The sequence below is a fragment of the Apodemus sylvaticus genome, chromosome 6, assembly GCF_947179515.1.
Source record: "Apodemus sylvaticus chromosome 6, mApoSyl1.1, whole genome shotgun sequence".
Taxonomy (NCBI): Eukaryota; Metazoa; Chordata; class Mammalia; order Rodentia; family Muridae; genus Apodemus; species Apodemus sylvaticus.
This window is the reverse complement of record NC_067477.1, coordinates 99510353-99538152: the sequence shown is the minus strand read 5'-3', so window position 1 is coordinate 99538152 and position 27800 is coordinate 99510353. Positions and strand designations below refer to the sequence as shown.

General features: G+C 47.9%; 1 protein-coding gene across 1 annotated transcript in view; it reads left to right on the top strand.

The window, feature by feature from the left end:
* The window catches only part of Grhl1 (grainyhead like transcription factor 1), a 44296-nt gene that overhangs the window by 5630 nt on the left and 10866 nt on the right, over positions 1-27800 (top strand). Inside the window, exons 3-9 of the mRNA XM_052186043.1 lie at positions 247-317; positions 2934-3324; positions 4484-4560; positions 5883-6039; positions 6454-6565; positions 7718-7812; positions 24606-24764. Of these exons, the coding sequence (XP_052042003.1) occupies positions 247-317; positions 2934-3324; positions 4484-4560; positions 5883-6039; positions 6454-6565; positions 7718-7812; positions 24606-24764 (1062 nt within the window). The remainder of the gene's footprint in view (positions 1-246; positions 318-2933; positions 3325-4483; positions 4561-5882; positions 6040-6453; positions 6566-7717; positions 7813-24605; positions 24765-27800) is intronic.

Sequence of the window (27800 nt, the reverse complement as noted above, 5' to 3'; positions counted from 1 at the left end):
GGAATCTTTACTCCCACTATAAAGTCAGTCTGTGGCACCACGGGGCTGCTTGGCAGTGGCTCTTCACTGCTTGCTGTGGTGATCGGACCGTTAGTTCCTTGAGGGCAGATGCTGCCCAGTGCTCAACAGATAGTCAGGAGATGAGGGAACCAATGAGCCTCCTGAGAAAGAAAAGGATGCTCCTTCGGGCGAAGGCCTCTCCCCTGGATAGGGACTGAATCCCTCTCATTGACGTTAATGCTTTAGGTTCCCAGAGAGCGCCGGTCATCAGCTGTAAAGCCTGAGGGAGAGCAGCCAGAAGCAGAGCACAGCAAGAGGTGAGTGCTTCCTACAGCAGCACAGCCGGCTGGGGGATGCGAGGGGAAGAGGCGGGCTCTGCCAAGCAAACCCCGGAAGGGCCTCCTGGAGAAGATGGCAGAGGGACCTGTCTGTCATCCCAGGGTCAGAGTCTATTGCTGATGTGCCTCTGTTACTCTGAGAAGTTATCTGTTTATTTAAGCTGTGTTCCCCTTCCTAGAAAACATAAGCATCAACTTCTGCTGCTCCGGAGGGAGGTGCTAATAAAAGCCTGGAGTGTTTGTTCATCTGCATTGAGACCCTCTAACGGGAGATGAGACGGGGGGATGCATCTTAAAAACAAAACAAAAAGCCTGGATGTGGTGGCACATGCCTGTAACCCCAGCACCTGGGAGGCAGAAGCAGGAGGCTCAGGAGTTCTAGCCAGCCTGGGCTCTTGGGAGAGTCTGTGTCAAATAACGCAAGGCTTGGCCTGCAGCTTGAGGATGGAGCGGTTGGTCGTGTGAGGCAAGGTACCAAGTTCAATCCCAGATCTAATAAAGAAGAGAGAAGTTAAGTACCAGTGGCCCTTGAATAGTTGTCATAGTTAAAAACTCAATTAATGTCTGAACTCCTCTTGAAGGCATCTTTTAAATATTTAGATTGCATCTTTCATAAATTAAGACTAAACCTTATGGCTATGAAATGTTTTTAAAAGACACATTTTACGCATTTGTGTGTATAAACCTGTTTGTGCATAGCAGGGTACACATACAATTGTCAGAGCTTACGTTAGCTTACGGTTCCTCCTGCCACTAAGTGGCTTCCAGGCATCAAACTCAAGTTGTCAGTCTTGGGGGCAAGCACCTTTACCCACTGAACCATCTTGCTAGCCCCTAAAAACAGCTTTTAAATTGACCCATGTTCTATTAGTAATAATAAGACAGCGGGGTGTGACAGCGTGTACCTGAGATCCCAGGGAGCCAAAGCCAGCTCAAGGCCAGCCTGAGCTGTGTAGCTAGATTCCATCTTGAGGTTGGGGAGAATGACAGAAATCGACTTAAGGAATGAGTAGCAATCCCTACCCCACACTCCTGACAATTATTGCTTTACTGTGGTTGTGGTCAGTTACAGATAGTTTTTGGAAGTATGCATTTATTCCACTTAATTTGTTTCATAAATATTTTCCATATTGCTATTTAAATCTTTATAATTAGTTTTGGCAAGTGGCTTATTTATAGATTTTATCTACTTCTTTACTTTTTATTATGAATCTTTTCAAGCACAATAGGAGGAGAAATGGTAGACACCAGCATATATTCAGTGCCAGGCTCAGCAGCTGTAATGTTCAAGTTTTTCTCTCTTTCTTAACAGTCAGATTAATTCATGTTTTATTTTATGTCCCTTTGCTGGAGTGTCCTGAAACAAACTCAAAATGTACTTATTTTTGCAGCCATATCTAGTCTTTTGCAATGACAAAGCCACAGTGAAACCTTTGATTCTTTGTCCCAAGTTGTCCTGGTTGACCTGGAGCTTTGAGTCCTCCTGCCTCAGCCTCCTGACCTTTTTGTTAGGATCTCAGGATGGATTTATAGTTCAGGGTTTGAATAAGTTTTGCTGATCTTGAGATGTGTAAAATCGCCATTGTTTTGTTCCTTTATGTTCCTTCCATTTGTACTATTTCAGGGGACTTTAAAAACACAGTCACGGACCAAAGAAATTTGGTGATAGAACACTTGCTAAGCTAAGCTAAGGCTCTGGATTCCATACCCAATATCAGGAAAAAAAAAGTCAAAGCAAACAAATTTTTAAAAGTTTCCACCATTTGGGGCTGGGGAGACAGCGCAGCAGGTAAAGGCCTTGCTGGCCTGGGTTCTTTCTGAGGGACACAGCTAAAGGGAGAAGGATAGCACTCTCCACAGACTTGACTTCTGACCTCAGTGGGCTGCCACATACCTCATACACATACACACACACACACACACACACATGCACACAAACAAGTACACACATGTGTACACAAACATATACACACAAACATACACAAAATAATAATGAATATTTTAAAAATTAAACATTCATATTACCCAAGTATTAAACCACAGTTAATTTTATATAAAACATCTCTTGATAACATATGATAATGAGTTTTCCTTGGGAATGACAGTATCAGTATTAGAAAGTGATGCTTCCTTGTGAGCATCTGTGTACCAGGCGTCGTTCCCTGAATTCCAACCTCAGCACCCACCCATCCGAGAGAACAGACACCTACTGCACTGCTTAGTGTTTGTCAGGTTGACACAAACCTAGACAAACCTACCTAGGCCGAGGAACTGCCACTGAGGAATTGCCTCCAGCAGATGGGCCAGTGGGCTTGTTTCTGGGGCAGGCGCTTTGTTGATAGTAGATTGATGTGGGAGGGCTCAGCCCACTGTGGGCGGTGCCATCCTTAGGCAGGCAGACCTGGGCTCTATAAGAAAGGTATCTGGCAAGTGTGTATGGAACCCAGACCATCAGGATGTGGGTTTATCCATCCTAGAGCATGTGCTAAGTATGTATAAAGCCCTGGGTTTGAGCCCCAAGGCCTGCTCCTCCCCATCTTTAAAGCACTGTATCATCAAGGTTGAAACTACAGTGTCTCTTCTCCTTCCCTGAAGAAACAGCATACCGAATGTGACGGAGCAGCCCCTCATTTCTGCTGGAGAAAACAGGGTGCAAGTGCTGAAAAACGTACCCTTCAACATCGTCCTCCCCCATAGCAACCAGCTGGGCATTGATAAGAGAGGCCATCTGACAGCTCCCGATACAACAGTCACTGTCTCCATAGCGACCATGCCTACCCACTCCATCAAGACAGAAATCCAGCCACATGGCTTTGCTGTGGGAATCCCCCCGGCCGTGTACCACTCTGAGCCCACCGAGCGCGTGGTGGTTTTTGACCGGAGTCTTAGCACTGACCAGTTCAGCTCTGGCACTCAGCCTCCCAATGCTCAGCGAAGGACTCCAGACTCCACCTTCTCCGAGACCTTCAAGGAGGGCGTTCAGGAGGTACAAAAGACAAAAAAACGTCTTCCTAAGACAGCGGCATGTTTGTCTAAGTATTGAGTTCCACCTTTTCCTGGTTATGTAAGCTTGAAGCTTAGCCCAGAATGAGTGGATCAGGAATAAAAGATTTTTTTTTTAAGAGAAAGGCCTGTAGGTATAATTTGTAAGCTAAACCTACAAATCCAAAAATTATCATCAAGGGCACATGGGTAATCTTACCAACAGCTGAGTTAACAATTATGGTTTCTGCGAAGAGATTTGCAGGAGAGAGAGGGAAAGAAAGGGAGCCTGTGCGTAATCTCCCACTGACCACAGTGCATCCTCATAGTGTTTCTTAGGCCCATGCAAGCTCCTGAAGCCAGCCTGGCGTGGCAGCTCTGTCAAGTGCTCGCTGGGTGCTGCCTGATTAATGGCATGATCCCGAATCGGAGGTGGTCCCTGGTATGTCCTGTAGACTTTACAAATGAGTGCTGCAGACTTCTACGGTCATGCACATAGGGTGTTGGAAGCAGTACTTAACTGCCGTTGCAGGGTCCTTTAGGTGTTGAACCCCGCCATTCCCCAGGAAAGGGTAGCAGCAGGCTTACCCAGCCCTGGTACAAGCCTGACTCTTGGCCCTTGTATTTTGGCTGCATATCCTAGACTCCCAACATGTGATGTGGGAAAGATAAGAAACGAAAAGGGTGCATCTCAGGAGTGTGTGTGAGTGTATGTGTGTGTGTGCATGTGCATGCATGGGCACATGTGTATGTATATAGATACAGATATGTGTGTGTATTATAGTGACATGAGTGGTATATAAAATTAGACATTTGCTTTTTATTTTATCTATTTCATTCATTCATTTACTTATTTATTTATGGGTTTGTTTGGTTTTGGTTTGTTTTTTTTTTTTTTTGAGACAGAGTTCTGTCTATGTAGTCCTGGCCATTCTAGAACTCACTCTGTGGACCAGGCTGGTGTCAAACTCACAGAGATCCTCCTGCCTCTGCCTCCTGAGTGCTGAGAATAAAGGCAAGTGCCGCCACTGCCTGGCTGATACTTTTTTTCTTAATTTAATTTTTTAAAATAGATTTAGGATTTTTGTTTTGAGATGAGCCCCTGGACATTAGTAGCCATGCTGGTAGTTAACTGCTCGAGGCTCACTCCATTGATATTTCAGGTTTTCTTCTCCTCGGACCTCAGCCTTCGGATGCCGGGCATGAATTCAGAGGACTATGTGTTTGACAGTGTTTCTGGGTAATAGTTGTTTTTTTGTTTGACTTCTGGATTGTTGGCATCTGTGGTCATTTCTCTCTTTGGTGTATCAGCCCTAACAAATCTGAGGTGGCTCTGGTGAGCTTTTCACCTTCCTCTGATTCTGCCAGCTGTAGCCTTATCTTGGGTAGGGGACTTTGGATGTGCTGATTCGGTGTGGGACTCTGGTTTTCGGTTTCCTCAGCTCCTGGTGTTGGTACTTTTTCCTTCCCTTCTGTGGTGTTGAGGGATGGAATCTGAAGGGGGTGGGGCTTAAGGTAGATCACTATGGACCCTTCTGCTCCCAAAAGTGTGCAGATAGCTGACAGTTAGTGGACAGAGAGTTATTATCCTTGTTAATGATAAAATAAACAAATGTAACTTTTTCCCCCTGGCCTGGCAACTTGGTTCTAGCTTAGCAACATTGCACAGTACTCTAGAAATAGGAGCACTTTCTAGGTTTATGGAAAGTATATAAACAACTCAAGATTTTTTTTTTAAGTCTAGGATTTCATTTTTTCATTTTATATGTTTAGACTTCCTTTATAAGCATGTCCCAAAGTACAAGAATCACAGACTCACAAACATTAGGGTTTGCGATAAAGCTGGCAGGCTTTCTCAGTGACAGGTCAGATAGTAAATATTTTAGGCTCTATAGCCTCTCCGTAGGTTTTTGACTACCCAGCTTTGCTGTCATAATGAAAAGGGGTTCACAGATAAGGCATAAGCAAGTGGTGTGGCTATGCGCTAATAAAACTTTATTTATAAGCATAGGTATAATTGACCAATTTCCAGTGTAGGAAGGCTCTGAGTGGCTGTGTAAAATAAGAGGAAACAGGCCATTGTGGAGTGCTTGCTTAGAGACAGAGTGCAGGCAGAAGCAACAGAGAGTGCTGGCAGCTGAATGGATGAATGTAGGACTCTCAGCCCCTGTTTGCAACCTTTGCTCCATAAATTCTAGATTGGCAGCAAGCCCATGAGGTTCCTTCTACTACCTGCCCACTTCCTGATGTCATTTGTAGCCCAAGTGTCCAAATATCTCTTTGTTAACATTAGATCATAGAACTTCTAATCAGTATTTCATAGCCCACTGAGTTTCCAGTCATTAAGTCCTTGGGCTTAGGATCCTGTTTATCAAGTAAAGGGGGCAAGTGCTACTTCTAACATAGCAGTCAGCTGGATGTTCGTTGGTGGTCTGCTATCTAAGAGCCCACCAACCCCCTACACACATATACACACACACACACACCATAGCACTTTAGGATTGCGCTAAAATGTCCAGGAAGCTTCCAAAAGACTGGACCTGTCACTTCTTTGTCCTATAGGAACAACTTTGAGTATACCCTAGAAGCCTCAAAGTCACTTCGGCAGAAGCAAGGGGACAGCACTATGACGTACCTGAATAAAGGCCAGTTCTACCCTGTCACCCTGAAGGAAGGGAGCAGCAATGAAGGGATCCACCACCCCATCAGCAAAGTTCGAGTAAGTTCTGTACTGAGTCTGCTCTCCAGAAAGCCTCGCTAGGTGACTCTAGGCCTAACACTTGCAGGTGTCTGTAACTGAATAAAGACCGCAAAGTGCCGAGCTGTGTGGCTTGGTTTTAAGGATCATTCTTCCTTTTCTTCCTATGTCTCTGAGTGTGTGTGCATGTATACATATGTCCTTGGAGGCCATCAGATTCCCTGGAACTGGACTTGCAGGCTGTTGGAAGAGGCCTTTTGAGGGCGGGGGAGAGAACTCAGGTCCTTTGGGAGAGCAGCAAGCGTCCTTAGCCACTGTGCGGTCCCCGGAGTCCCCCACAGTCTTGCTTTAAGCTGTAACTCTCTGATCAAGTGCCTTTCTCTGAAGCTGCTCACCCCTTGGGGTCCTCATGCTGTACCTCATTCTCGTCCCCAGAGTGTGATCATGGTGGTTTTTGCTGAAGACAAAAGCAGGGAAGACCAGCTAAGACACTGGAAGTACTGGCACTCCCGCCAGCACACGGCCAAACAGAGGTGCATTGACATTGGTGAGTGGCCCAGAAGCCCACCGTCCTCCTCACAGGCTCCAGGGTCCAGCTTGCCAAATCCAATTACCTTTGGCAATAATGAACTTCCTGCCGAAAGCATTTGAATTTTGGTGCCAGCCACAGATGTGTTCCAGGCAGTGTCCTGTGGCTCTTGGAATCAGGGCTCTGTCCTCACTTCCTCCATGGGGCCCGTGCCCAGGCAGTGGTTTGCCATGTGATTCTGCAGTCAGGGACATTAGCCAGCCAGCATAAGAGTGTCCCACTTTCAGCCTACGCTTCTCTTTATCCCCTGCTCTGCTGTCCTAGGGGTGGGACCTAGGACTGCCCACGTGGCGCTCAACCACCGTGCTCCTCCCCGACCCAGTCTGCACACTTGGAGAGACACGATGTCTTCTTTAGGTCATTATCTGGCTTTTACTTAGAGTTAACGACAGGAAGATTTCCAAAAGAAATGACTTCTGCAGCTATGGTCTGAGCTAGCTTGCTCCTCTTCTTAGTTTGTGATAACCCAGTGATGGATGCCCAGAATGTACTACTACTCTACAACACCTCTGTCCCCTTCCGGTTTCCAGTCTTACGACACCATCACCTGTATCCCAGATGGCTGTCCATCAGAGGGTTTCTGTTTACCTTTTTAAATTCTCAGGCTCTCTTTTTTGTAAGAATAAAAAGGACTGAATCTGTTGGGGCAAGGTCTTTCGATCTAGTGCAGGCTGGGCTCCAACTTACTTCACAGCCCAGGCTGCCATTGAATTCACAGCAAAATCTACCTGCTTCAGCCTGCCAACTTCTGGATTATAAGTTTGTGCCTCCACACCCAGCTTAGAATAACTAAGTTGTTGTCTTGGTTCCATAGGTATGTTTTGAGATGTTAGGACAATTGGTTAAACTTTTTAGACTAAAACTTCCTAATTTTGACCCAACAATTCGGAATTAATTCTATCTAAGCTTGCCTCAACTTAAAAAAAAAAAAAAAGATTTCTGTGATCATTTTTTTCCTCCTTTATTTTTCAATTTCTTTCACTCCAACAAAGTGCTCATTTAAGTCGTCCAGAGGATGATGCAGAAACCTGAGTATTTCTAGGCCTGCTGTGAGCTCACACTGAAACTAACCAGCATGACTTTCTTTTTCTTGTTGGTTGCTTCACACAGCTGACTACAAAGAAAGCTTCAACACCATCAGCAACATTGAGGAGATCGCTTATAACGCCATTTCCTTCACCTGGGACATCAATGATGAGGCGAAGGTATGTCATAACATCCAGGGTGTGTCTCATCCCTTCAAGCTGTCTTAAAAAAAATGGGAGGAGCTTTAAAATTTCATGCGATCTGTTTTGCAGGTTTACCTTTCTCTCCCTCCTAGATGTTATGAAACTGTCCTCTCAGTTCCCACCCTCCTCCAAAGCTGCATTTTTCTTGCCGTCCCTCAGCACACATGTGAGCCCTCCAGGTGGAGCTGTCACCTGCCAGTGCCTCCTGTCTGACCCCCAGTCCCGCCCAGGCCCTCATTCATCATCTGGCCCTACTTCCTCATTTGCACAGTAGCATCTGCACCTTCCCCTTCCTCCTTCCCTCCCTCCTGCGAGGGTGATGATGTAAGGATGAGTGCCTTAGCATCCCTCCAACCAGGTAGGGTTCCTGCACAAAGGCTACATCTGCGTTGCCCGTGGTTACCAAACAGCAGAGGAAGATTCTTCTGCCTCCTGCAGTGCACAGTGGCCTCAGATTCAGAGGGTCACTTGGATGATTTTCTGGGACTTTCCTACCCCTGTAGGGACAAGCAAGCGTATTCTTAAATTAGATTTCCCTTCACACAGTGGTCTCTCCATTCTCTTCATTGAAATTTTTAGAACTTTGCCAGTTGGTGGTGGCTGTCAGGAAGCAGAGGCAGGGGATCACTGTGAGTCCTAAGCCAGGCTCCTCTACATAGAGAGTTCCAGGCCAGCCAGAACTACATAGTGGAAACCTGTCTCAAAAAAGAAAGAGGGAGAGGGGGGAAGAGAGAAAGGGAGAGAGAGAGAAAGAGAAAGAAAAGAGAGAAAGTCTCAAATACTGAGAGTTTCTTGAGAGTTGGGTGACATTTGTTCTGTCTCCTGTGCCATGTGGTTGTATCTAAGGCACGGGGAACATGCTTCCACTACAGGAGACAGTCTGTAGGAAGCTCTGGTGCTGTGACAGCTCTCCTGCCAGCCCACACCACTCCATGTAGATGTCAGGTAGCTGCTCCTCCAGACTGGGCCCTGGATTAAACTTTAGAGGGGCTGCTGCGGGAAGCAGGCACACCACTTCCTGATGGTTGGCTCAGTTATGTAGAAACTTAAAACTGTAATAGGATTTAGTGCGTGGCCTCTGAGAAGCCCTGAGAGAGGAGATGGCCGTGTTCTTTGGGTGCTTCTGGTCTCAGGCTCCTGAGAAGTGCTTCCTGCACTTCTGGGAAACCGTGGAAAATGGTAAAGCACTACGCTCTCGGTTCTGACTTGCGTGAGACCTATGGAAGGCCCTAGCTCAGTTTTGGGTTTTGTGCTTTTGGTTTGGTTTGGTTGGTTATGGGGTTTTGTTGTTGTTTTTGTTTTTGTTTTGCACCTTTACTGCCACTGAGAAAGCAAAAGGCAAATGTGGCCAGTTCTGCTCTCTGTTGGGTGTGGCCAGGATTAATAAGCACTTGTCAGGAGCCTGGGAGTTCTTGGCTGGGAGGACCTGCATATGGGCAGGGTACATTGTTTGCGTGATGTGTCACTCTCGAGGGTGAGAGTAGCAGGGCTGAGAAAACAGGGACAGCAGGCTATGCTCAGAAGGCTGACAGGTACTTACACCAGAGACAAGTACTCCCTGAGCAGTCTTCAGTCTACTTAAAACAGGGAGGCGGAGCTGGCGCCCTCCTGCACCCAATTCAGAACCTGAGCACAGCCCTCCCCTACTCCCTGGACATGGTGGTGTGCCCTTTCTTAGTGAAGCAGCTCCCTTTTGAGCTGACACCAGACATCAGTTTCAAGCATGTGTTGGAATCCAGCAAGCAGATCCTTAGCTTTCCCCAGCCAAGTCCGTGCTTCTGTTTTCAAACTTAAAAGTAATTAATGCCTCAAGGTAACTAGAGCTGGTGGGTGTTCCTGCAGAATCCTGTACAGGCGGGAGGTTTGTTTACTTACTTACTTTATGCAAGTGTCTGCCTTCTTAAGTGGCTCCCTTTGTTGGTCTCACTTCATTTTTAATTAATTCAGTGTTGTCTTAGTAGTGCTGAGGATTAAACCCTGGGCTTCATGCTTGCCAGGCAAGCTCTACCCTGGCCCAGCATACATTAATTTCTGCTTCTCTTCCACAGACGTCCATGTTGGTGGACAATGTATGGAATTCTGTTGCTCTGATTTCTAATGGTAACACATGTATTCTCTTATGAGTAAGCCCAGAATTCTCACCCAGCATCCGCCTGGGTCCTATACATAGGCTTCTGCCTCTCACTTTGATGTCACTGTTTTGAGAACAAACAGAGGCAGATCATGAATGTCTTAGCTCATCTGGTACTTGGGAAAACACTGCTCCAGCCTGGACTCAACTCACAGTGTGCCTCTGCACACGCAGGTCATGGGTGCAAGCAGGAACCTGCTGGAGCCACAGAAGCGCCAGGGGGAAAGCTATTCGTTATTAAAGCAGTAGCAGAAAGAGAAATTGCTTTGAAACCTAGGAATGTCTGGGTGTGGTGGCACATGCCTTTTATCCCAGCATTCGGGAGGCTGAGACAGAGAAACCTTTTGAGTAGGAGTCCAGAGTGGTTTACACAGCGAGTCCCAGGCCAGCTGCATAGTGAAGACATTCATTGGCAGCTGGGCGTCTTTTAAAGACTCAGAAGTCTACAGACAGGTTACAGTTCAGCCATTGACCTTCCGCTAGGCAGTTGCCCCAATCTGTTCCTGAACACCAAGCTGGACCGCTGGGCGGAAGGTCCGCAGAAAGAAGCAGCATCTGCGTTTGGACCTTAAAAGATGCTACCGTGTAGGACTGATAGTGCAAGATACAAGGGGCCTGTCACCCATAGAAGAGAGGTCAGGCAGTAAGGCACAGGCATAGAAGAACAAGGTGGGTACGCGCTTGCCTGCAAGGACAGTCCCCTTGTGCAAGCAGGTTCCTTCCACCCTGAGGGAGCCACACGGCGTCCAGCTAGTGACTGAGGCTCCTAGCAGGGCTAGCTGCAGACTTCTAACTTCCAGTTCTCGGGTTCCAAGTTGTACCATTAGGACTGCAGCTCACATAGGTCACATGTTAAATGGACTTTTGTGGAGTAGCCTAAGATCTTAAGGATAGTGTCACCCTGTCGATAAGGGAGAATGTGTACATTACTTTACACATGAAATGTGGAGGCTAAAGTCTTCAATCCAAGCCTCTCTTCTGTAATAGTTCTGACTGGAGGGAAGAGCTGTGGTTCTGCTGGAGCTCCTGGCTTAGAATCGACTCTTATCTGGCTTGGCTCATACACCTTAATTAAAGGTTTACACTTACAGCAGCATTGAGGTTTGATTGTCTTAGGAATCAGGAAAAGCCTAGAGATCTAAAAATAAATAGTGGGAAGTTAGAGGGAGCACCAAACTGTTTGGGTGACTGTCACAGGCAGCGCTGTGCCGAGGTGCCCCGCCCTGTTCACAGTCCACCCAGAACCGTGCACCACACAGCAGTGCTTAACCCTGTCCAGAGCCTTGTGCAGCTTGGTGAAAGCAGGCACCCGAGCCCAGTGGGAGACCCTGAGCTGGGAGGCAAGTGCTCTGGGCCGGGCGTTATTGTTTGAAGCTCTTGTTACCGGTAGGACAGCACTGCAGGCTCACTGCAATTCATAGAAATTACCCTAGACAAACCCTTTAGCTGCTGAGCCCAAAGTTTATATTGGATGATAATATGCTGTAGAGGAATGGAAATTATAAACCAAAGAGCTATTGCCTGAGAGTTCAGTGGTTCAGGACAGCACCGAGGAAGGTAATCCAGCGGCAGCTGGGGAGAGGCTCTGATGACCACCAGAATGATAAAGAGGAAGATAGCAGCAGTCAGGTGTGGGCCAGGCCCCTGGAGGGAGGGAAATGCTTGCAGAGAGCCTGGTGTGCTTTGTGTGTTGTGTCTCCCAGGATTTAAGGCTGCAAGGCCCCTGGTACTCTTTGTGAGTCAGGATTTAAGGCTGCCAGGCCTCTAACAGGAGGCTGTGTGTGACCAGGCTGCTTGCTGACCAATGGAGCTGCATCTTTACATGCTGTGATCCTTCTGTGGGTGTGACAGGCCAGTGGCAACACACTTTTCATCTCTTTCTAGTTTGTTTCCTCCCTTTTCTTGCCTTCCATACAGGGTCTTAGGCTGAGGAGAAAGGGCAGGGGCAAGGACGGTCAGAGGCAGGGGCTCCAGCCCACGCAAGAGCTATGGTCAGACTGTATGCTGTCATAGTCCAGCCACTCCGGGATGGGATCTTTCTGTCATGGAAAGGCTCGAGTTACAAAATAAAGCGGATTAAAATGTCGACGCCCACTTTGAGGTCCCAGAAACTTCACGGTGAGGGTTCCTGTGTTTAGGTGGAGTGGCAGCTTTCCTTTTGTCTCCTTGGCTCTGCGAGAGCCAGCCAGTCACATTCCTGGGGCAGGGCCATCAAGGCTTGAGGCTGTAAAGAGGTGTGGCTACCCTGGTAACTTGAACTTGGGATGTTTTGTGTGTGCTTGTGGGATGCAGGCAGATGAGTTTAATGGCCGTTTGTTTTTTTGTCTAAGCATAATGTTTGGAATTCATTGTGAGAGTGTGGTTTTTTGTTTTGTTTTTTTTAATGTCTTTGGACTGAACACATTGCTTGCATTTAAAGGGATTCCATTCTGGTGAAGCATCCATGGGAGTGGGGGAGGGTGCCATTAAAATAAGGCGGTGCCATGTTTGGTTGTATTAAGCAGGGACAGGTTTGGTTTGTTTCACAACTTATTTCCAGTGTGAATGGGAGGGCGGGAGGGAAGAGAGAAATGAGTCAGTCAAATGTTGTGCTTGTAATTGCAAGGGACTTAAAACTGAAGTGTGCACCAACTGGGCTGCCTAAGACTGCTCGGGAAACACTGTTACTTTTAAAACAAAGGCGGTGGGCCAGCATGGAGGCTCAGCAGGCAAACTGCTTGCTGCAGAGCCTCACAAGTTCAGATCACCTGACTCTGTGTGGTGGAAGGAGAGAGTAGACCCCCACACTCTCTCCTTTGAACTCCTCCCAACCCCCCCCACATATACTAAATAATATTCATAAAATTACCTCACAGAAGCAACTCAGAGTCTAGGCAGACCATGAAGCTAACTAGATTGTAGTGGCTTGTCTGCACACACCTAGCCTTCTGCTCCCAGCAGCACTCAGGGGAGCCACCAGCTTGGCTGGTGTTTGACAAGGGTTTTCACTCTGCAGTTTAAAGGCAGACAGGGGCGAGGAGATGGCTGGGTGGGCAAAGCACTTGAGGACCTGAATTCACAGCCCAGGCACCCTCAGCAAAAGCCTTGTATGACTGTGCACACCTGTAACACCAGGTCTGAGCAGCAGACAGGAGGACTGCTGGGGCTTGCCCATTGCTGGGCTAGCTCCAGATTTGGGAGAGACCCCATCATCTCAAGGGAATAAGACAGGGTATTGACAGAGCAGAACATAATTCATCCTCCTCTGGCCTCCCTGGCACACGCCAACCACCACACATAAATTAAATAAATAAATAAATAAATAAATAAATAATAAATAAATAAATAAGTGTAATAAAACACTCACTAAAGTAAAAATTTTAATAGTATATCCACCAAACAAAAAGCCACAGGCCTATGTGGAGCGAGGCGTCTGAGAACTGAGCTGTGATAGAAATACAAGCTCATGTCCTTGAGGTGGCGACTGCTCTGGGGACTAGCGCAAAGATGATCCTCTCTGAGGCATCTTTAAAGCCAGGTCTTTGTGGCTTTGTTGCACCAGTGTTCACCGTGTGTATGCTCTGCAGAGTCCTGAGCAGTACACGCGGAATCACGGCAGGTCTTTGGAACCCACAGGTAACAATAGCGAGTATTTATTCAGCACATGCCTCAGGCTGAGGGCCTGCTGAAGGTGTCTCTGACTGCCGAGGAAACACTTGGCAGCTGAAGAAAGCCTTACCTTGTAGTGAAGTCTGTATCCTGTGGAAGGAGTTTCAGGCACCCTTGCCTGGTTAGCCACCACCCCATTGGTGGTGTTGCCTGAGTTAGGTGTTTTCTTTGGGGGGTGGGGAGTGGAGCAGATTTTTACCCTTCCTCCATTCTGCCACTCCCAGGGAACAATAAGCTCCTCTGTGGAGACGGCTCGTTTGACAGCTTGTCACCCTAACCCTTCTTCTCGGGTTCCTTCCTGGAAATCCCATCTGTGGCTTTCTCTGTCTTTCAGTCAGCTTTGCCACTCATATGTTTTGTTTTTTAAATTTTTCATATCTTTGCTACTTTAAACCAAAACAGAACCACTGTGGCTCTGGCCTGCTGTGGAGGCCTTGTGAGACCTTATAAGGAGTCAAGGGTTCTTATAAATGGAAGCCACAGGTCTTCCTGGCCTTTTGTTAAACAAACGAGGATTTGGCCCCTCTGTCAATCCACAGACTTCGCCTTGAGCCCTTCTGCTTCTAGAACTTTTGGTTGGCAGTCGGCTGGGTGATGCTGAGTCTCCTTTGTGGCCCATATGCTCGTTCACGGTCCTGTTCTGTGCGGTGGGATGGAATGCGGACTGTGTTTGCCCTCACTCGCGCCCCCATCCAATTTTGCATAGTTCCGAGCACACATTCTGCTTCTTTGGGACAGCAAGTGCCAAATCACTGCATCTGCCAAGTGTCCTCAGGTTCACCAAGTCTAGGCTATGCAACGCAACAGGGGGAAGGGGCACAGGTAGGTCCCTCTAAGTGTCTTCCCCTCCGTGTCTCCCTTTTATCTCCGTGACTTTTCCCCTGGCTCTCTGCATGGCACAGAAACCGAGACGCCGTGTGGGCGGTGTGGGAAGCGGCTGTGGCAACAGCGTGCTGACTCGAGCTTGTTTTCCCTTCAGGGAACGCCCCTCCTGGTCCTGGCCGTGGGAAGACTGCGAGTCAGTACTTTTTCTCCTCCCACGTCCCTGCCCGCCCCACCCCTTCCTGCCGGGCGGCTCTTTTCTTTTGATGGTCATTTGATAGTCTGAGAAGTTACCAAAATGCTCAGCTGCGCCCTTGAAGCCCTCAGAGCAGTTCGCAGTTCCTGGTGACAGTGTTCTTGTAGTGTCTTTAGGACAGCATAGCCACCTCCCACCAGAGCAGGGAGCAGTGCGACGACGCACCCGGATTAACTGGTGGATGCTGAGTGGGTGACTCAGTCTCAGTGATACTGTCTCAGTGCCGCACACTCATTAACTGCATGAGGGTGGCTGCCAGGGAGGACGTGCAGAGCTGGGGGCGGAGGGGGGGAGACAGCACGAGCACGGGTTTGTTTGTTTGTTTGTTTGTTCTGGTGGGGGAGGGCTGTGTAAAGCCCAGTAGATGATCCCTACTAATTAGACATTTGGCCAAGAACTGGATCTTGATTTGTAGTTTAAAATCTTACACTATCAGCTTCAATTCAGGTTCTTAGCCTCTTTGACATGTATTAGGGAAAAAATGGTGATTTTACCCTCTCTGGTTAGTGCTATTGGAAATGAGGGGAATGTTCCCGATGTTTTCATTTCAGCTGTTGGATACTTTCTCCCCGTGAAGAGTTACTTAGAAAGATCTTTACACTGATTTGGGTGACTAAATTTGAATTCATCCTACAGTTTCTACTTTCCTTTTAGAAGATAGTTACATTCTAGAAAGGAGCTTATAAATATCCAGATAATTTGACTAAGTTGAATATTTTTAAGAGTTATTCATGATTATGAGTACACTGTAGCTGTGTTCAAATACACCAGAAGAGGGCATCAGATCCCATTACAGATGGTTGGGAGCCACCATGTGGTTGCTGGGAATTGAACTCAGGACCTCTGGAAGAGCAGTCAGTGCTCTTAACCACCGAGCCATCTCTCCAGCCCACGTTGCATTTTAATACATAAAAATAAAAACAATGGAGTGTCCCAGAGGCCACTGGGATTGTGCCCAGGATGGCTGTCTCTGTGTCTCCTGGAGCGGTGAGGCCATCAGATGAGTCCTGCAACAAGGAGGAGTTTGTCACAGACTCTCTGCTTGGTTCGAAACTAGGAGACCTTTGACTTCATGCCTCATGATCAAGGTGACCTTCGACTCCTTGGCCTCCTGTCCCAGGTGACATCTTCTGTCGTCTAGGTGTCCGTTTCCCCTCACCTTCCTTCCCTCTTCTCCAGGCTTACACGGTGCCTCTCCACAAATGGCCTGGCTCTGGAGTCCTGGGAGCTGGGCCCTAGTAGGCTTTGCCATCTGTTTTCTCTCCTTCTCCATCAGTGCCCTCTAACCCTGAACCTCACAACTTGGCCCCGTCTGTCTCTAGTGAGAAGATTGTAAGAGCCAGGCACCATGGGTAGTGTGGGGTCCCTGGGAAGGGGGGCCATTGAGGATCTGTGCATATGGGCGATGGCAAGCTGCTTCAGTTGCCATGGTAACCTTACCTAAGCATCTTCCCCAGTTGAACCCCTTACTTTTTCTCTTTCCTTTCCCCTCCATTGGAGTCTTTCTTGTATGTGCATCTTTTTTTTTTTTTTTTTTAGTATAGAATAGAGTTTATTCAGAGTAGGGGATGGGGTTAGTGGTAGAGAGAGGGAGAGAGAGAGAGAGAATTGAGAGAGAGAGAATTGAGAGAGAGAGAGAGAGAGAGAGAGAGAGAGAGAGAGAATTGAGAGAGAATAGAGAGAGTGGAGTGGAGGCTGGCCATGACCACGGGGAGGGGGGAAGAGCCCAAGGGGCAGAGAGGTGAGAGAGTGTGGGAGAGCGGAGAGCAAAGAGCTTGTATGTGCATCTTAATGCACAGGGAACAAGTAAGCAAGGGGCTCTCCGCTCTGAAACCAAGCCTTCCCCACCAAGTCAGTCCAGAGTGTAAGGGCAGAGCGCCATTGGCTCACCCCTGAACTTTTCTGGGCAGGTGTGACTCATTTCTAACACCCTTCCAGGGAGTTCTGCACACATTGTCAGTGCTTTGCTCCTAGACAGAACACCTGGCTTAAGAGGTCCTGTTGCAAAAAAGCTCGCTTCCCTAACCGTGGCCAGTCAGCCAGTCATCCACCTGTGCAGCTCAGGGAGGGACAGCCATCAGAGCAAGTGGCCTGGCATTCTCCAGACTGTGATGTTCATCATTAGCGAAGCCAGAATCACGTTCTTAGGTCTGGCATCAGCAAGGCCAAACCCCATGTTCTTAGGAGTTCCAAGGAAGATGCATTTCAGCCAGTGATTCATCGACTGTTCAACATTCCAGGAAAGCATATTTGAGCTGGACTTTACCTTTCTGGGTACCTGCTGTGAGTGTAGGCTGGAATGAGGCAGTGGAGCCTAGTCTGAAGAGGGAGCTGACATGGGGCCCAGCATGCATGGGGGATGGAGAAACTATGGTGGTCTTGTCTTCTGCAACTCCAAGATTATGTTGGAGACTGGGAGAGCTGTAATCCTTAGCCTATCTGTAATTTCACTGTGATGAAATTGCAGTGTGGGGTAACCTGTCCTAAATTAGTCTTAGTGTTTCTATTGTGGGGATGAAACACCATGACCAACAGTAAGTTCAGGAGGAAAGGGGTTATTTGGCTTACACTTCCACGTTGTACTCTATCACTGAAGGAAGTCAGGACAGGAACTCAAACAGGGTGGGATCCTGGAGGCAGAAGCTGATGCAGAGGCCACAGAGGAGTGCTGCGTGCCACCTTGTACCCAATGGCTGGCTCAGCCTGCTTTCTTAAGGATCCAGGGCCAGAAGCCTAGGGAGAGCCCCACCCACAATGAGCCGGGCCCTCCCCCATCAATCATTAATTTAAAAAATGCCTTCAGCCAGATCTTATGGAGGCATTTTCTCAGCTGAGGTTCCCTCCTTTCATAACTCTAGCTTATGTCAAGTTGACATAAAACCAGCCAGCACAATTATTAAGAAAAATCTAGAGCTGAAAAGATGGTATACTTGGTGACCTAATTCAAGTTCTGTTGCTGTTGAGAAACATCATGACCAAAAGCAATGTGGGCAAGAAAGGGTTTATTTCATCTACAGGTTACAGTCTTATCATTGAGAGGAGCCTTGGTAGGAACTGAAGCCGAGACCGTAGGGAACAGTGGTTACCTCTGGCTTGTTCAGCTGCCTGCCTAGGGATGATGCTTCCCACTGTGGGCTGGGCCCTCCCGCATCAGTTAGTGGTTAAGAAAATGGCCTCCGACTTGCTTACCCGCCTGTCTGTCTGACGGAGGCAGTTCCTCAGTTGAGGTTCATGTTCCCTAGGTGTTCCTAGGTTGGTATCAAATTGACAAAAGCCAACCAGCACAGTGGATATAGCATTTTCTCTGCAAGTGTGAGAATCTGTGTTCCATCCTCAGAGCCCATGTAAGGTGTGCATGCCATCAGACCTGGCAAAGAGACAAGCTCTTCATAGGCTGAGGTTCAAGTGGCCTGGGTAGAGCGCGGTTCCTCGGAGAGTCACCCTTGTGCCTCTGGCCCCACATCACTGCCAGCCTCAGTCCTCCCCTTCCACATAGCACACATGATGTCTTCAGACACATCCCAGGTCTGGACACCGGGCTTGCTCTCACAGTCCTTCTGACCCTGGAATGGTCAGACACTTACAAACTTTATTCTTCAACTCCTCTACTTTGTTCCTGGGCAGTCATTTCTGAGTGAGTGTTCTGCCTCCCTGTGTCTCTTCTGCTCCCCTTCCTGTGAGGATAGACGTGGGAGGAAGAGCCAGCCCTGTGACCAGTGTCATGAGGCTGCCAAGATGCTTCTGGGAGAATCCTTGCACAGCAGTTGAGGATGTGGAAGAGGATTCAGAAGAAGCCCTCAGCTAACAACATCCCTTGGTTTCAAGCTGCATTTTACAAACCAATTGAAATGTTTTTGAAATATTCTGAATGCATGAATTCTCAGCCAGGAATGAGGAACTGTCCTAGAAAAATGACCTGGATGTTTAAAAAGAATCTTGCAGAACATCTTTGGCCTGTTTGGTAGTTTTTGTGGTTAGGTGGTTTTTTATTTTTTTTTTCCTTATAACTATTTTGGGTGGGAACTTTAGTTGCAGTCTTAATGTGATTAATGCTTTGATTAGTTGAATAGCATCATACTTTTTCTCAAGATAAGTAGCAAGGAAGTGTAGAAATAGAAAAGTTAGCATTGAAAGTTCCTTCCATAGCAGAAACCCAGCCCAGCCAAAGGGAACATGTCAGTCAGTCTGTTTGTAGAATTTAGCAGTAGTAGAACTGGAAGTGGTGCGCGCGCGCGCGTGTGTGTGTGTGTGTGTGTGTGTGTGTGTGTGTGTGTGGTGTGTGTTCGTGCTTTTGTCTGCACACTCATCTGCATCCACACCTGTTTTGTGGAGGAGACGCTGGGTGTGTAATTATTCATCTCTTTATCCCTCTGATGGCTTCTGTAAGAGACTTCATGATCAAATCAGCAGAGGGAATTTCTCTGCCCTAGAAGAATGCTTGGAATGCTTATTTTATACGGATTTGATTGCCTTGGTCCATTCTTATTCATTCAGAATGTGAATTCAATGGCTTTTTAAATTACTTTATGTGTATGGCTGTCTTGCTACTTCTTAAGCGCAGAGACATCTGGGGTTGGTCTTTTCCTTCAGCAGTCCCTCAGCCCTCTGAGTATAGCTAGACAGACGGACAGTGTGGCTCCAACATTCGGTGATACATCTCTAGCACAGGCTGGATAGCTTGTAGAAAGTGCAAATGTTGAACTATGAAAACACACACTCTATGTCTTCTCTTTTATTAAAAACATATGCAAGGGCTGGGACTATAGCTCAATGGTAGAACCCTTGCCTCTTGTGCAGAAGGCTCTGGGTTTGATCCCCTAAATAAGTTAAAAAACAAACAAACCCCAAAACCAAAATCTTTTGGCTGGGCAGTGGTGGTGCACACTTCTAATCCCAGCCCTTGGAGGCAGGTGCATCTCTGCGATGGAGACCAGCCTGATCTACAGAGTGAGGTCCAGGACAGCCAAGGCTACACAGAGAAACCTTGTCTAAACAAACAAACAAACTACAACAACCAACCAAAACCAAAATGAACCACTTGCTTTGACTAGAGATGACTGAGCTGTGATCTCCAAGGGTCGAGTGCCAGACAGCACAGAGTCACAGCTGGAGCTCCCGCCCGAGCACAGGGGTTCACACAGAGTTAATCCTGAGAAAATTTCTTACCTTCTTTGAGTATCTGAGGACGGGTATGACCTTACTGAGTAGCAAGATCTGCGGATAATGAATATTCCTGCTTCATAGTTCAATGCCTTGTGCAGAAGTCCTTTTCAATTAAAAAAAAATGCATGTAAGAGGAACTGAACTCTTCAAGGAAGAAGTCATGTATTAAGACAGGTTTCATAGTCTTAGTAGAGTTTTGAAGTTAAAGGAGACCTTTGGTCACTGCAGCCTGCCATCATGGAGGAGAGCAGCCCCTTCACAGGGAAGCAGCATCCTGGTTGATCATGTGAGCACCACATGGTGACACCTGAAGGCGGTTTTGGTGTCTGAAGCTGGGGTGTCCCAAATCCCCAGACGCATGGCCTGTCCCTGTGGGTTTGGGGCCATGTAGGGGTCCGGCAAGGCTGTTGCGTAAAGCAGTATTGGAGAGAGAAGCTCCCAGGGCTTTTGTGTACAGTGGTTCCCCTGAGGTGTTTGTGGGGAGGGAAGATGGGGACAAGAGATCTACATGTCTACCAAGTTCCCAGGCCAAGGTGAACGAGGTCACATCCTGTAAAGTAACAGCATTTATAGAGAGTAAACTGGCAAATGTATGTATGTTTATGTATTTATTTTGCGTCTGTGTGCATGAGTGTGCTCATGTGTGTGGAAGCAGAGGTTGATACTGGGCATCTCCCTCAGTCACTTTCCACCATACGTTTTGAGACAGTCTCTCCCTGAGTCTGGAGCTCACCAACTCTCATCTCACCTGGTGAGGGTGGGCAGACCCCAGGTACCCTCTTGTCTCTGTGTCCTCAGCACAGGACCCCGAGTTGTAGGTGTGACTCAAACTCAGGTTTTCATGAGTGCCACTAGGCTGGTACCTGAATTACTCAAATCATTTTACCTGCAGTAATGACAGTAAGGTTTGGGGCTCATCCTCATCTGCTGAGGACAGAGACTGTCACAGTGAGGCTGGAGATGGGAGGGACCTGGAGCTTGTCTGCCTTGGCTGGTCATGTGACCGCAGGGTCCAGGGTTACAGTGCTAGTTACTGGACAGAGCTGGTGCCAAATTTGGTTGCTTTGATTTTCAGACCAAATCTGCCTCTGTTGAGCACCTTACCCTGCCCAGCAGAAAGCAGAGGGTGGGAGAGGTGCTGCTCTCCGTGCGAGCCTTTGGTGAATGCCTGAACCAGCATGGGAACTACTTCGCTTAGCCCAGGATGCCCATGATGGCCCAGCATATTCTTCCCTGAGGCTACTGCAGGAGCTGGATTGTTTTCTTTGAGGTCTTCATTGTCCCTCATACAGTGTGCATCTATCCCCTTGGTCCCACTGTCTGGTGTGCTCGTGTGTCTATCTGATCGGGGACACAGTTTTTAAATGCCCAGTTAGGATGAGTCAGCCTTTCTGATAACTTCTGAAGTTTTTTAAGTTGAGAAGAACTTTCATAAAGAGGAAGCAGATGTGTCTGAGTGAGAACTTGGAGCAAGGGTGAGAGGCAGCGCTTTGGAGCCTGAGGCTCCGTACTCAGGCCAATCCTGGCAGCTCCTGCTCTGAGCAGAGACTTGAAGCGGGGAATCAAGGGGAGGGCAGATTTGGGTTGGATTACTGTGAAATCCTCTTGCCAGGGGAATGGCTCTTTGGGTCAGAGACTTCCTGGAATTGGTGAGCTAGAGTGTACTTTCCCAGGCAGCCATTTTTTGAGTTAGGAATTGTGCCACATGGCCCAGGATGGCAGAGGCTTAAATTTTCCATCTGACTGGAAGGTAAAATGGACAGTGGTTTAGTAAATCACTTTTATTGTTTACAAAGATTTACAATGTAAATCTTTTAAAATCTTTTAAAACCATTTTTTCTTATTAATTTTATTTTTCCCTTTTCAAATATTTCTGCCTCTTTCTTTTGTGTGTGTGTGTGTGTACATGTGCATATGTCACAGCATGCTTGTGGAGGTCAGAGGTCAGAGTTCTCTCCTTTCACCGTGTGACCCAGGTCATCAGGCCTAGCAGCAAGTCCCTTTCTTTACCTGATGAACTGTCTCAGTGGCCCCTGTTCTATAGGCTGTCTGCTGTCTCTCATGTGCATATTTACGGATTACTATAAAACATTCTTTGAAATATGTACAAGAAGGCATCAAGTGGAAGCCCAGATCTTTCTGCAAAGCAGTTCAGAAATCCCGTGAGCCACTTCCTGCTTGCGTATCCAGACTTAAGTCTTTTTAAAAAATGAAAGCAGGGCCGGGAAAGTGACTCAGTCAGTAAATGCTTGCCTTGCAAGAATGAGTACCTGAGTTTGGCCTCTTGCACCCATGGAAAAAGCTGGGTGTGGTCGTGTGCCTTTGTCATCCCAGTGCCAGGGAAGCAGAACAGAGAAGATGCCTGGGGCTCCCTGGCCGTCCAGCCCAGCCTAACTGCTGAGCTTCAGGCTGATGAGAGACTGCCTCAGAGGATCTAGATGGTATTACAAAAGAGAGCACCTGAGGTGTACACACACACACACACACATACTTTTTTAAAGAATTTATGTTATGTATGTAAGTACACTGTAGACACACCAGGAAAGGGCATTGGACCCCCTTGTGAGCCACCATGTGGTTGCTGGGAGTTAAACTCAGGACCTCTGGAAGAGCAGTCAGTGTTAACCACTGAGCTATCTCTCCTGCCCAGGTCATTTTTTTTTAAGTCAAATTTTTGTTTATTTACTGGAAATGATTAGAAAAGTATTTAGAAGCAAGATACCACAATGCCAGAGGGTAAACAGTCTACAGAAGGGGGCACACCTGGGCACCCTCCATCCAGATCTCCAACCAAAGGATGGAAATAGGAGGTTGTGGACATGAGCGATTGCTTCACCTTGGTAGGAAAGCACCCGGGACAGCCCAGCAGTCCTGGAAGTTCAAATGTGGAAGGACAGTGCCCTCTGCTGGACGTAGAGATAGCTCTGTAGCGTGCCTGTGTATGGCAGCTGCCCAGGCCTGTATGAAGAGAGGTTTTACATGGAGGACAGGATCTGACAGGGCCTTTGCAGACCTGGGGAGGCAGGGGAGGGCTGTGGGGTGGACCTGAGCAGAGACTGGCCGGGTCAGCAGAGAGGGGACTGACAGTGCTCAGTGTGAGAGAGAGAGCTGGTGAGAGGACAAGATAGGGATGATCGTCAGATTTGTAATTGGGTGTGTCCCAGTCTGTTTAGGATGCCCTGTCTTTCTCCACTTAGAGTACACAACCGTCTAGTCTAGGACCTGCACTTTGTTACTGTGGGGCTAATTCTCTTTCTGTCCTGCGTCTTTCTCTTTCATTCTGTACCCTGTCTAGCACACAGTCCCCACGACTTATCCATTTACAACCCAAGGCTGAACAGTGCTCCCCTGGCGTAGCCTGCCTTTGACTGTTGGGGCCTAGTCATTGGAAGGAATCCTGGTCATCTGATACAAGGGTCTTAAATCTCTGAAATTCCCCATTTAAAAAAAAAAAAAGCCTGACTCTGATACAGTTTACTGTATGGTGTCCATAAATAAGTCCCAAAGCCAGTGGCCTGGGAAATCAAAAGCACCTGAGCGTGTTAGACACCGTCAAACTGAGAACCATGAAAGTGGGCAATGGCGCATGTTCACCAGCCGCACAAAGCTCCACCATCTGCACTGGGTACCAGTTTGCTGTACTGCACTGACTGCGTGTCTCCATTTGCTTAAATCTTTGAGGAAACTCTCTAGAAGGTGTACATGGGGTAACTGAGTGAGAGGGGAACACGGGGTGGACCACCCTCCGGCTTGCTCTTCAGAAAGGAGACTCTGGTGTGTGCTCAAAGGCCACTGACCCTGCTGGGCTTAGTGGAAATCTATAAAAACCGTCAGTGAGGGTCAGCAGTACTTGAGATGGTGGTGAAAGGAAACAAACTTGTGGACCAGCAGGTGTGACCTCAGAACCTGTCCGCTGCTCTCTAGTGCCCTGTGACCGCCTGGTGGAAGTGTGGTCGCTGATGGCCTACTCAGTTACTGTTTTCTCCCTTGTATAAAGGCTCCCCCAACCCAGCACAATGTCTTCCTGGCTTCTGATATGTTTCAAGCACATCTCTATGGAGCCTCCTTCAGTGAGGAATGTGATAGTGTTCTGTGACTGTTCGGTAGGCCAGCATAATAATTAAAACTGAAGAAACTTTGCCAAGTGCAGTAGCTACCCAAATGTGGTGAATCCAAATTATATTTAAATTATGAAAGGCCACCCAGAAAGGAGTTTCTTGACATTATTGGAATTAAATTATTCTCTAAGGACTTAGTCCAATGTGATTCTGTTACCAGACACCTCCAAGAAGGAAATGAAGGTATTTAGTAGGAGTGGCTGGATTGCAAGGGAACTCTGCTGGAATTTTGTAGTCAAGCTATAGATTAGGAGACCCAGCTTTTGTTAAAAAGGACACGGGCTGCTACAGACTATCTTTAAAGGTGACACCAAAGGTACAGGTGGTTCCAGAGAGTGTGTAGAGTTGTCCCCAGCAGCCAAGAGACATATTACAGTGTCTCAGGCAGATGCCATCAGTCATGACAGCCACATTGTCCACTGTCCTGGCTGATACCCAGGAGCGATCCTGGGAATAAACAGAACTTCCATGCTCCCCTCTTCCTCTCCACGCCTATGGTCACTGCTCCTAGAAGACTCCTTCGCTGCCTCTTGGTGGCTCTCAGGGGAGTGTCTGTCGTGTCAGCATTTGCAAGGCTAGGCTGGGCCAGCTGCTGGAGTTGCCCCTCACAGAGCCTTCTCTTCCTTCACAGGTCTTCATCTCTGTGAACTGCTTGAGCACAGATTTCTCTTCTCAGAAGGGCGTGAAGGGCTTGCCACTCAACATCCAAATCGACACGTACAGCTATAACAACCGCAGCAACAAGCCAGTTCACCGGGCCTACTGCCAGATAAAGGTCTTCTGTGACAAGGTGAGAGAGCCTCGGGACTTAGGGAAGAGCACCTGAGGTAGGCTATCCCTCCACACAGAGCAACTAATCTCTAATGGGTGCGTACTATCTTACCCTTGCGGGAAAAGCAGCACTGTAGAAGTAAGGGGAATACTCACTGGGACTAAATGACTGAGAAGATTGGATGCTGCCTTTTGTGGTTGTATCTGGTAAAGGAAAGGATATGGCCTTAGTCCTGGGCCCAGATCAGTAACTACTGTGTTGACCACCCTCCACCTGACTCACTGCCCTGAAGGCTCTTTGGCAGGCCATCTCCCAAATTTCTATGTTCCAACTCCTTCCTGGGAAACATACTTTTGCCAGGTGCAGAGCCAAGGTTTCTGTCAAATCATGGAGACTATGATAGGGCTGTTGTGTCTGACCACTGGAGGGCGCCTGGAACCTTCGAGTTCAGAGAGCTTTCTCAACAGCCTGCTAGATGGGACACATCTGCAGGCCAGGGTCTCCACCTGTAACACGGTATCACAAATTCAGTGATGTAAAGTTCAGCGTTACTGGGCCGACACTGAGGTGTGAACAGCATTCCTTTCTTGACTGTCTCCTCCGCATCTTTAGACCGCCTCTGATTGTCCTGCCTCCTGGTCCCTTGTGATTACCTCCAGCCTTCCCTCCCCCTTGCCATGTAATCTGCTTCTTCTCCAGCCCCAGGATCAGGTGTGGGGATTACTGGAACACAGGTGCTTCCTGTGGCCTGCACTTGGAATCAGTGAGTGACAGCTGGTGGGCACTAGCACCTCTGACCTAGGCCAGTCTCTTCCCATCTGACCACATTCCCCTGGAGCCCAAGAAACCCTGATGATCCAGATGTGTGGCACCAGCACCTGAAAGGCCAAGAGAATCTGGAGGTGGAGGCCGGCCTGGGCTATACACAGAGACCCCGTCAAACAGGCAGAGAAAAATACCTTAGGAGGAGCTGTCACGGAATGTGTGTGCTCTTTTTATAATACTAGAGAAATTGTAGTTTTATTCAAACATTTTTTCCACATCTGATGTTTTTGTTACATCTCTCCTGACACGAATTTCCCTGTGCACCCCTGAGAATGCATGCGTCCATTTTCTGAGTGCCATGAGGCTCATGTTCACAGGGCCTCGGCTCTCTGCTGCCCACCTGCATCCCTGGCTCTGCTTGGCCCACTTGCCCCTCGGTGCCTTTCGGTCACCTTCTGGCTCTCAGGGCTCTCACTTTGTGAGTCTGGTCTCATCTTGTCATCAGAAACCTGAAGTAAGGCACATTGGGTTCCTTTGGGGAACCTACAGTAGACTTCTTTCCAAAGGGAGTTGTACTTTTGTTGTCTCCTTGTCGTGAGCTGCTTAACTGGCATTTGATAAATGACGGTTTTTCATCTTTCAGGAGCTGTAGCCACCCAGCACATTCTTAGAGAAAATGGGGGCAAAGTTGGATTTCTGAAGTTGGAGCTCAGGCAGCTATTCTTCCATAGCTCATATGTCTCCCTAGCCCGCCCCGTTAGGTTCTGAGACACTGTCATATGTAGTTCATGCCCGTTATACAGGCAAGACTGGCCTTGAACTCCTGACCCTCCTGTCTGTTTCCCTGAACTTAATTAAGGCCTATGCTGCCATCTCGTTCAGTCCCCACAGAAGTTGGTCTCCATCAGGGCCATAGTCATCTTAGCCCTGACAGGCTGCGGGGCCTTTAGGCTGATGTTTGGGGACAAGCTCTGCTGTGCCCAAGCACATTCCCAGTAGGTGACGATGAGAGAGGGGCCGAAGAGCCTATGGTCAGATGTCCCCGTCCTGTTCCAGCACTTTCTTTATCACCTTGCAGTATCTGTGAACTAGGAATGACCTTCAGCTTGTCTGCATGAGAAGCGTTTCACCTTAGGCTCTTGTGCTGGCATAAGGTCCGGCTGTCCGTTCACGGATGCTGCACAGACTTGGAGCTGGTGCTGCTGACAAGGCCGCAGCCACCCAGGTCTATTCTGTGCGTAAGATCTTCCTGTCTATAACTCTTTCCAAGGTTTTTCTCTTCTACTGGTCTAAGCAGTTGACTCTAATGAGGCTCCATGTTCTCGAGTTGGCTGTCATTGGGTTTGGAACATGTCTAGCTATTGTTTCTTCAGACATGCCTGCTCCTTTTCCTCGGGTTCTGCATCACCCACAGCCTGTAGTTAATTGTTGTTTGATTTTTCTTACTTCATTTCAGGTAGTTTCTTCCATTGTCCTGGGTTTGCTGATCTGTGGCCATCCGTTGGCAAACTGAACTCCATCCATTGGTGTTTGCATCTCTGACGTGGCAGTTTCCATCCCTAAAAGTTCAGGCTGGACTCTTTCTAGGTCATGTCTCTACTTAGCAAGCAGTGGGTTGGTTTTTGCTGTTGGTAGTGATGCTGTTCTTCTTAGTTGATCTGGGTGGTTCCTATGGTGGTCCCTAGAAGCAAATAGAGTCTTGTGCACACTGGGCACTGTCCCACTGATCCGAATTCTGAGCCCAGGTATAGTTTTTCCATAGCCTTTGAACATGGGGGATAAAGTTACATTACTGGCTTAATGTCTGTGCCTGGGTTCCCCTCAGTGGTTTGGTTTCCTCCCTGGTTAGAGACTGCTTGGCTGTCTTACTGAGTACTGAACCTTGTGCTTTTTGCCTTGCTAGGTGGTAGGTGACTTCTTATTCCTGGAACTCTTGTTCAGGTTCATCCTGAGACCCCATTACATTTCTTGGAAATGGTTTGCTTTGTTCAGACGTCATCTTCTGATCTGATAGACTGCTCTGCAGCCACGCTGTGTCAGGCTAATTATTCTGCACCGGTGAGCAGGATTTTCCCGGGTGTTGGCTCAGTGCCCCGTGAGAGGAAAGTTTTTCCAGTCCAATTGGTGAGAACAGACAGTATGTTTACCCTGAATTTTGGGCGGTGTTTCTCCTGCTGGGGGGTGTTGTTCTTCGTTTGTAGCAGTCTCTGCACCTGAGTACTGAGCTCTCTGACTTGAGTTTCCTTGGTGCTTTCTTGTCCTTCTCTTCTTCAGCTGGGACCCTGGAGG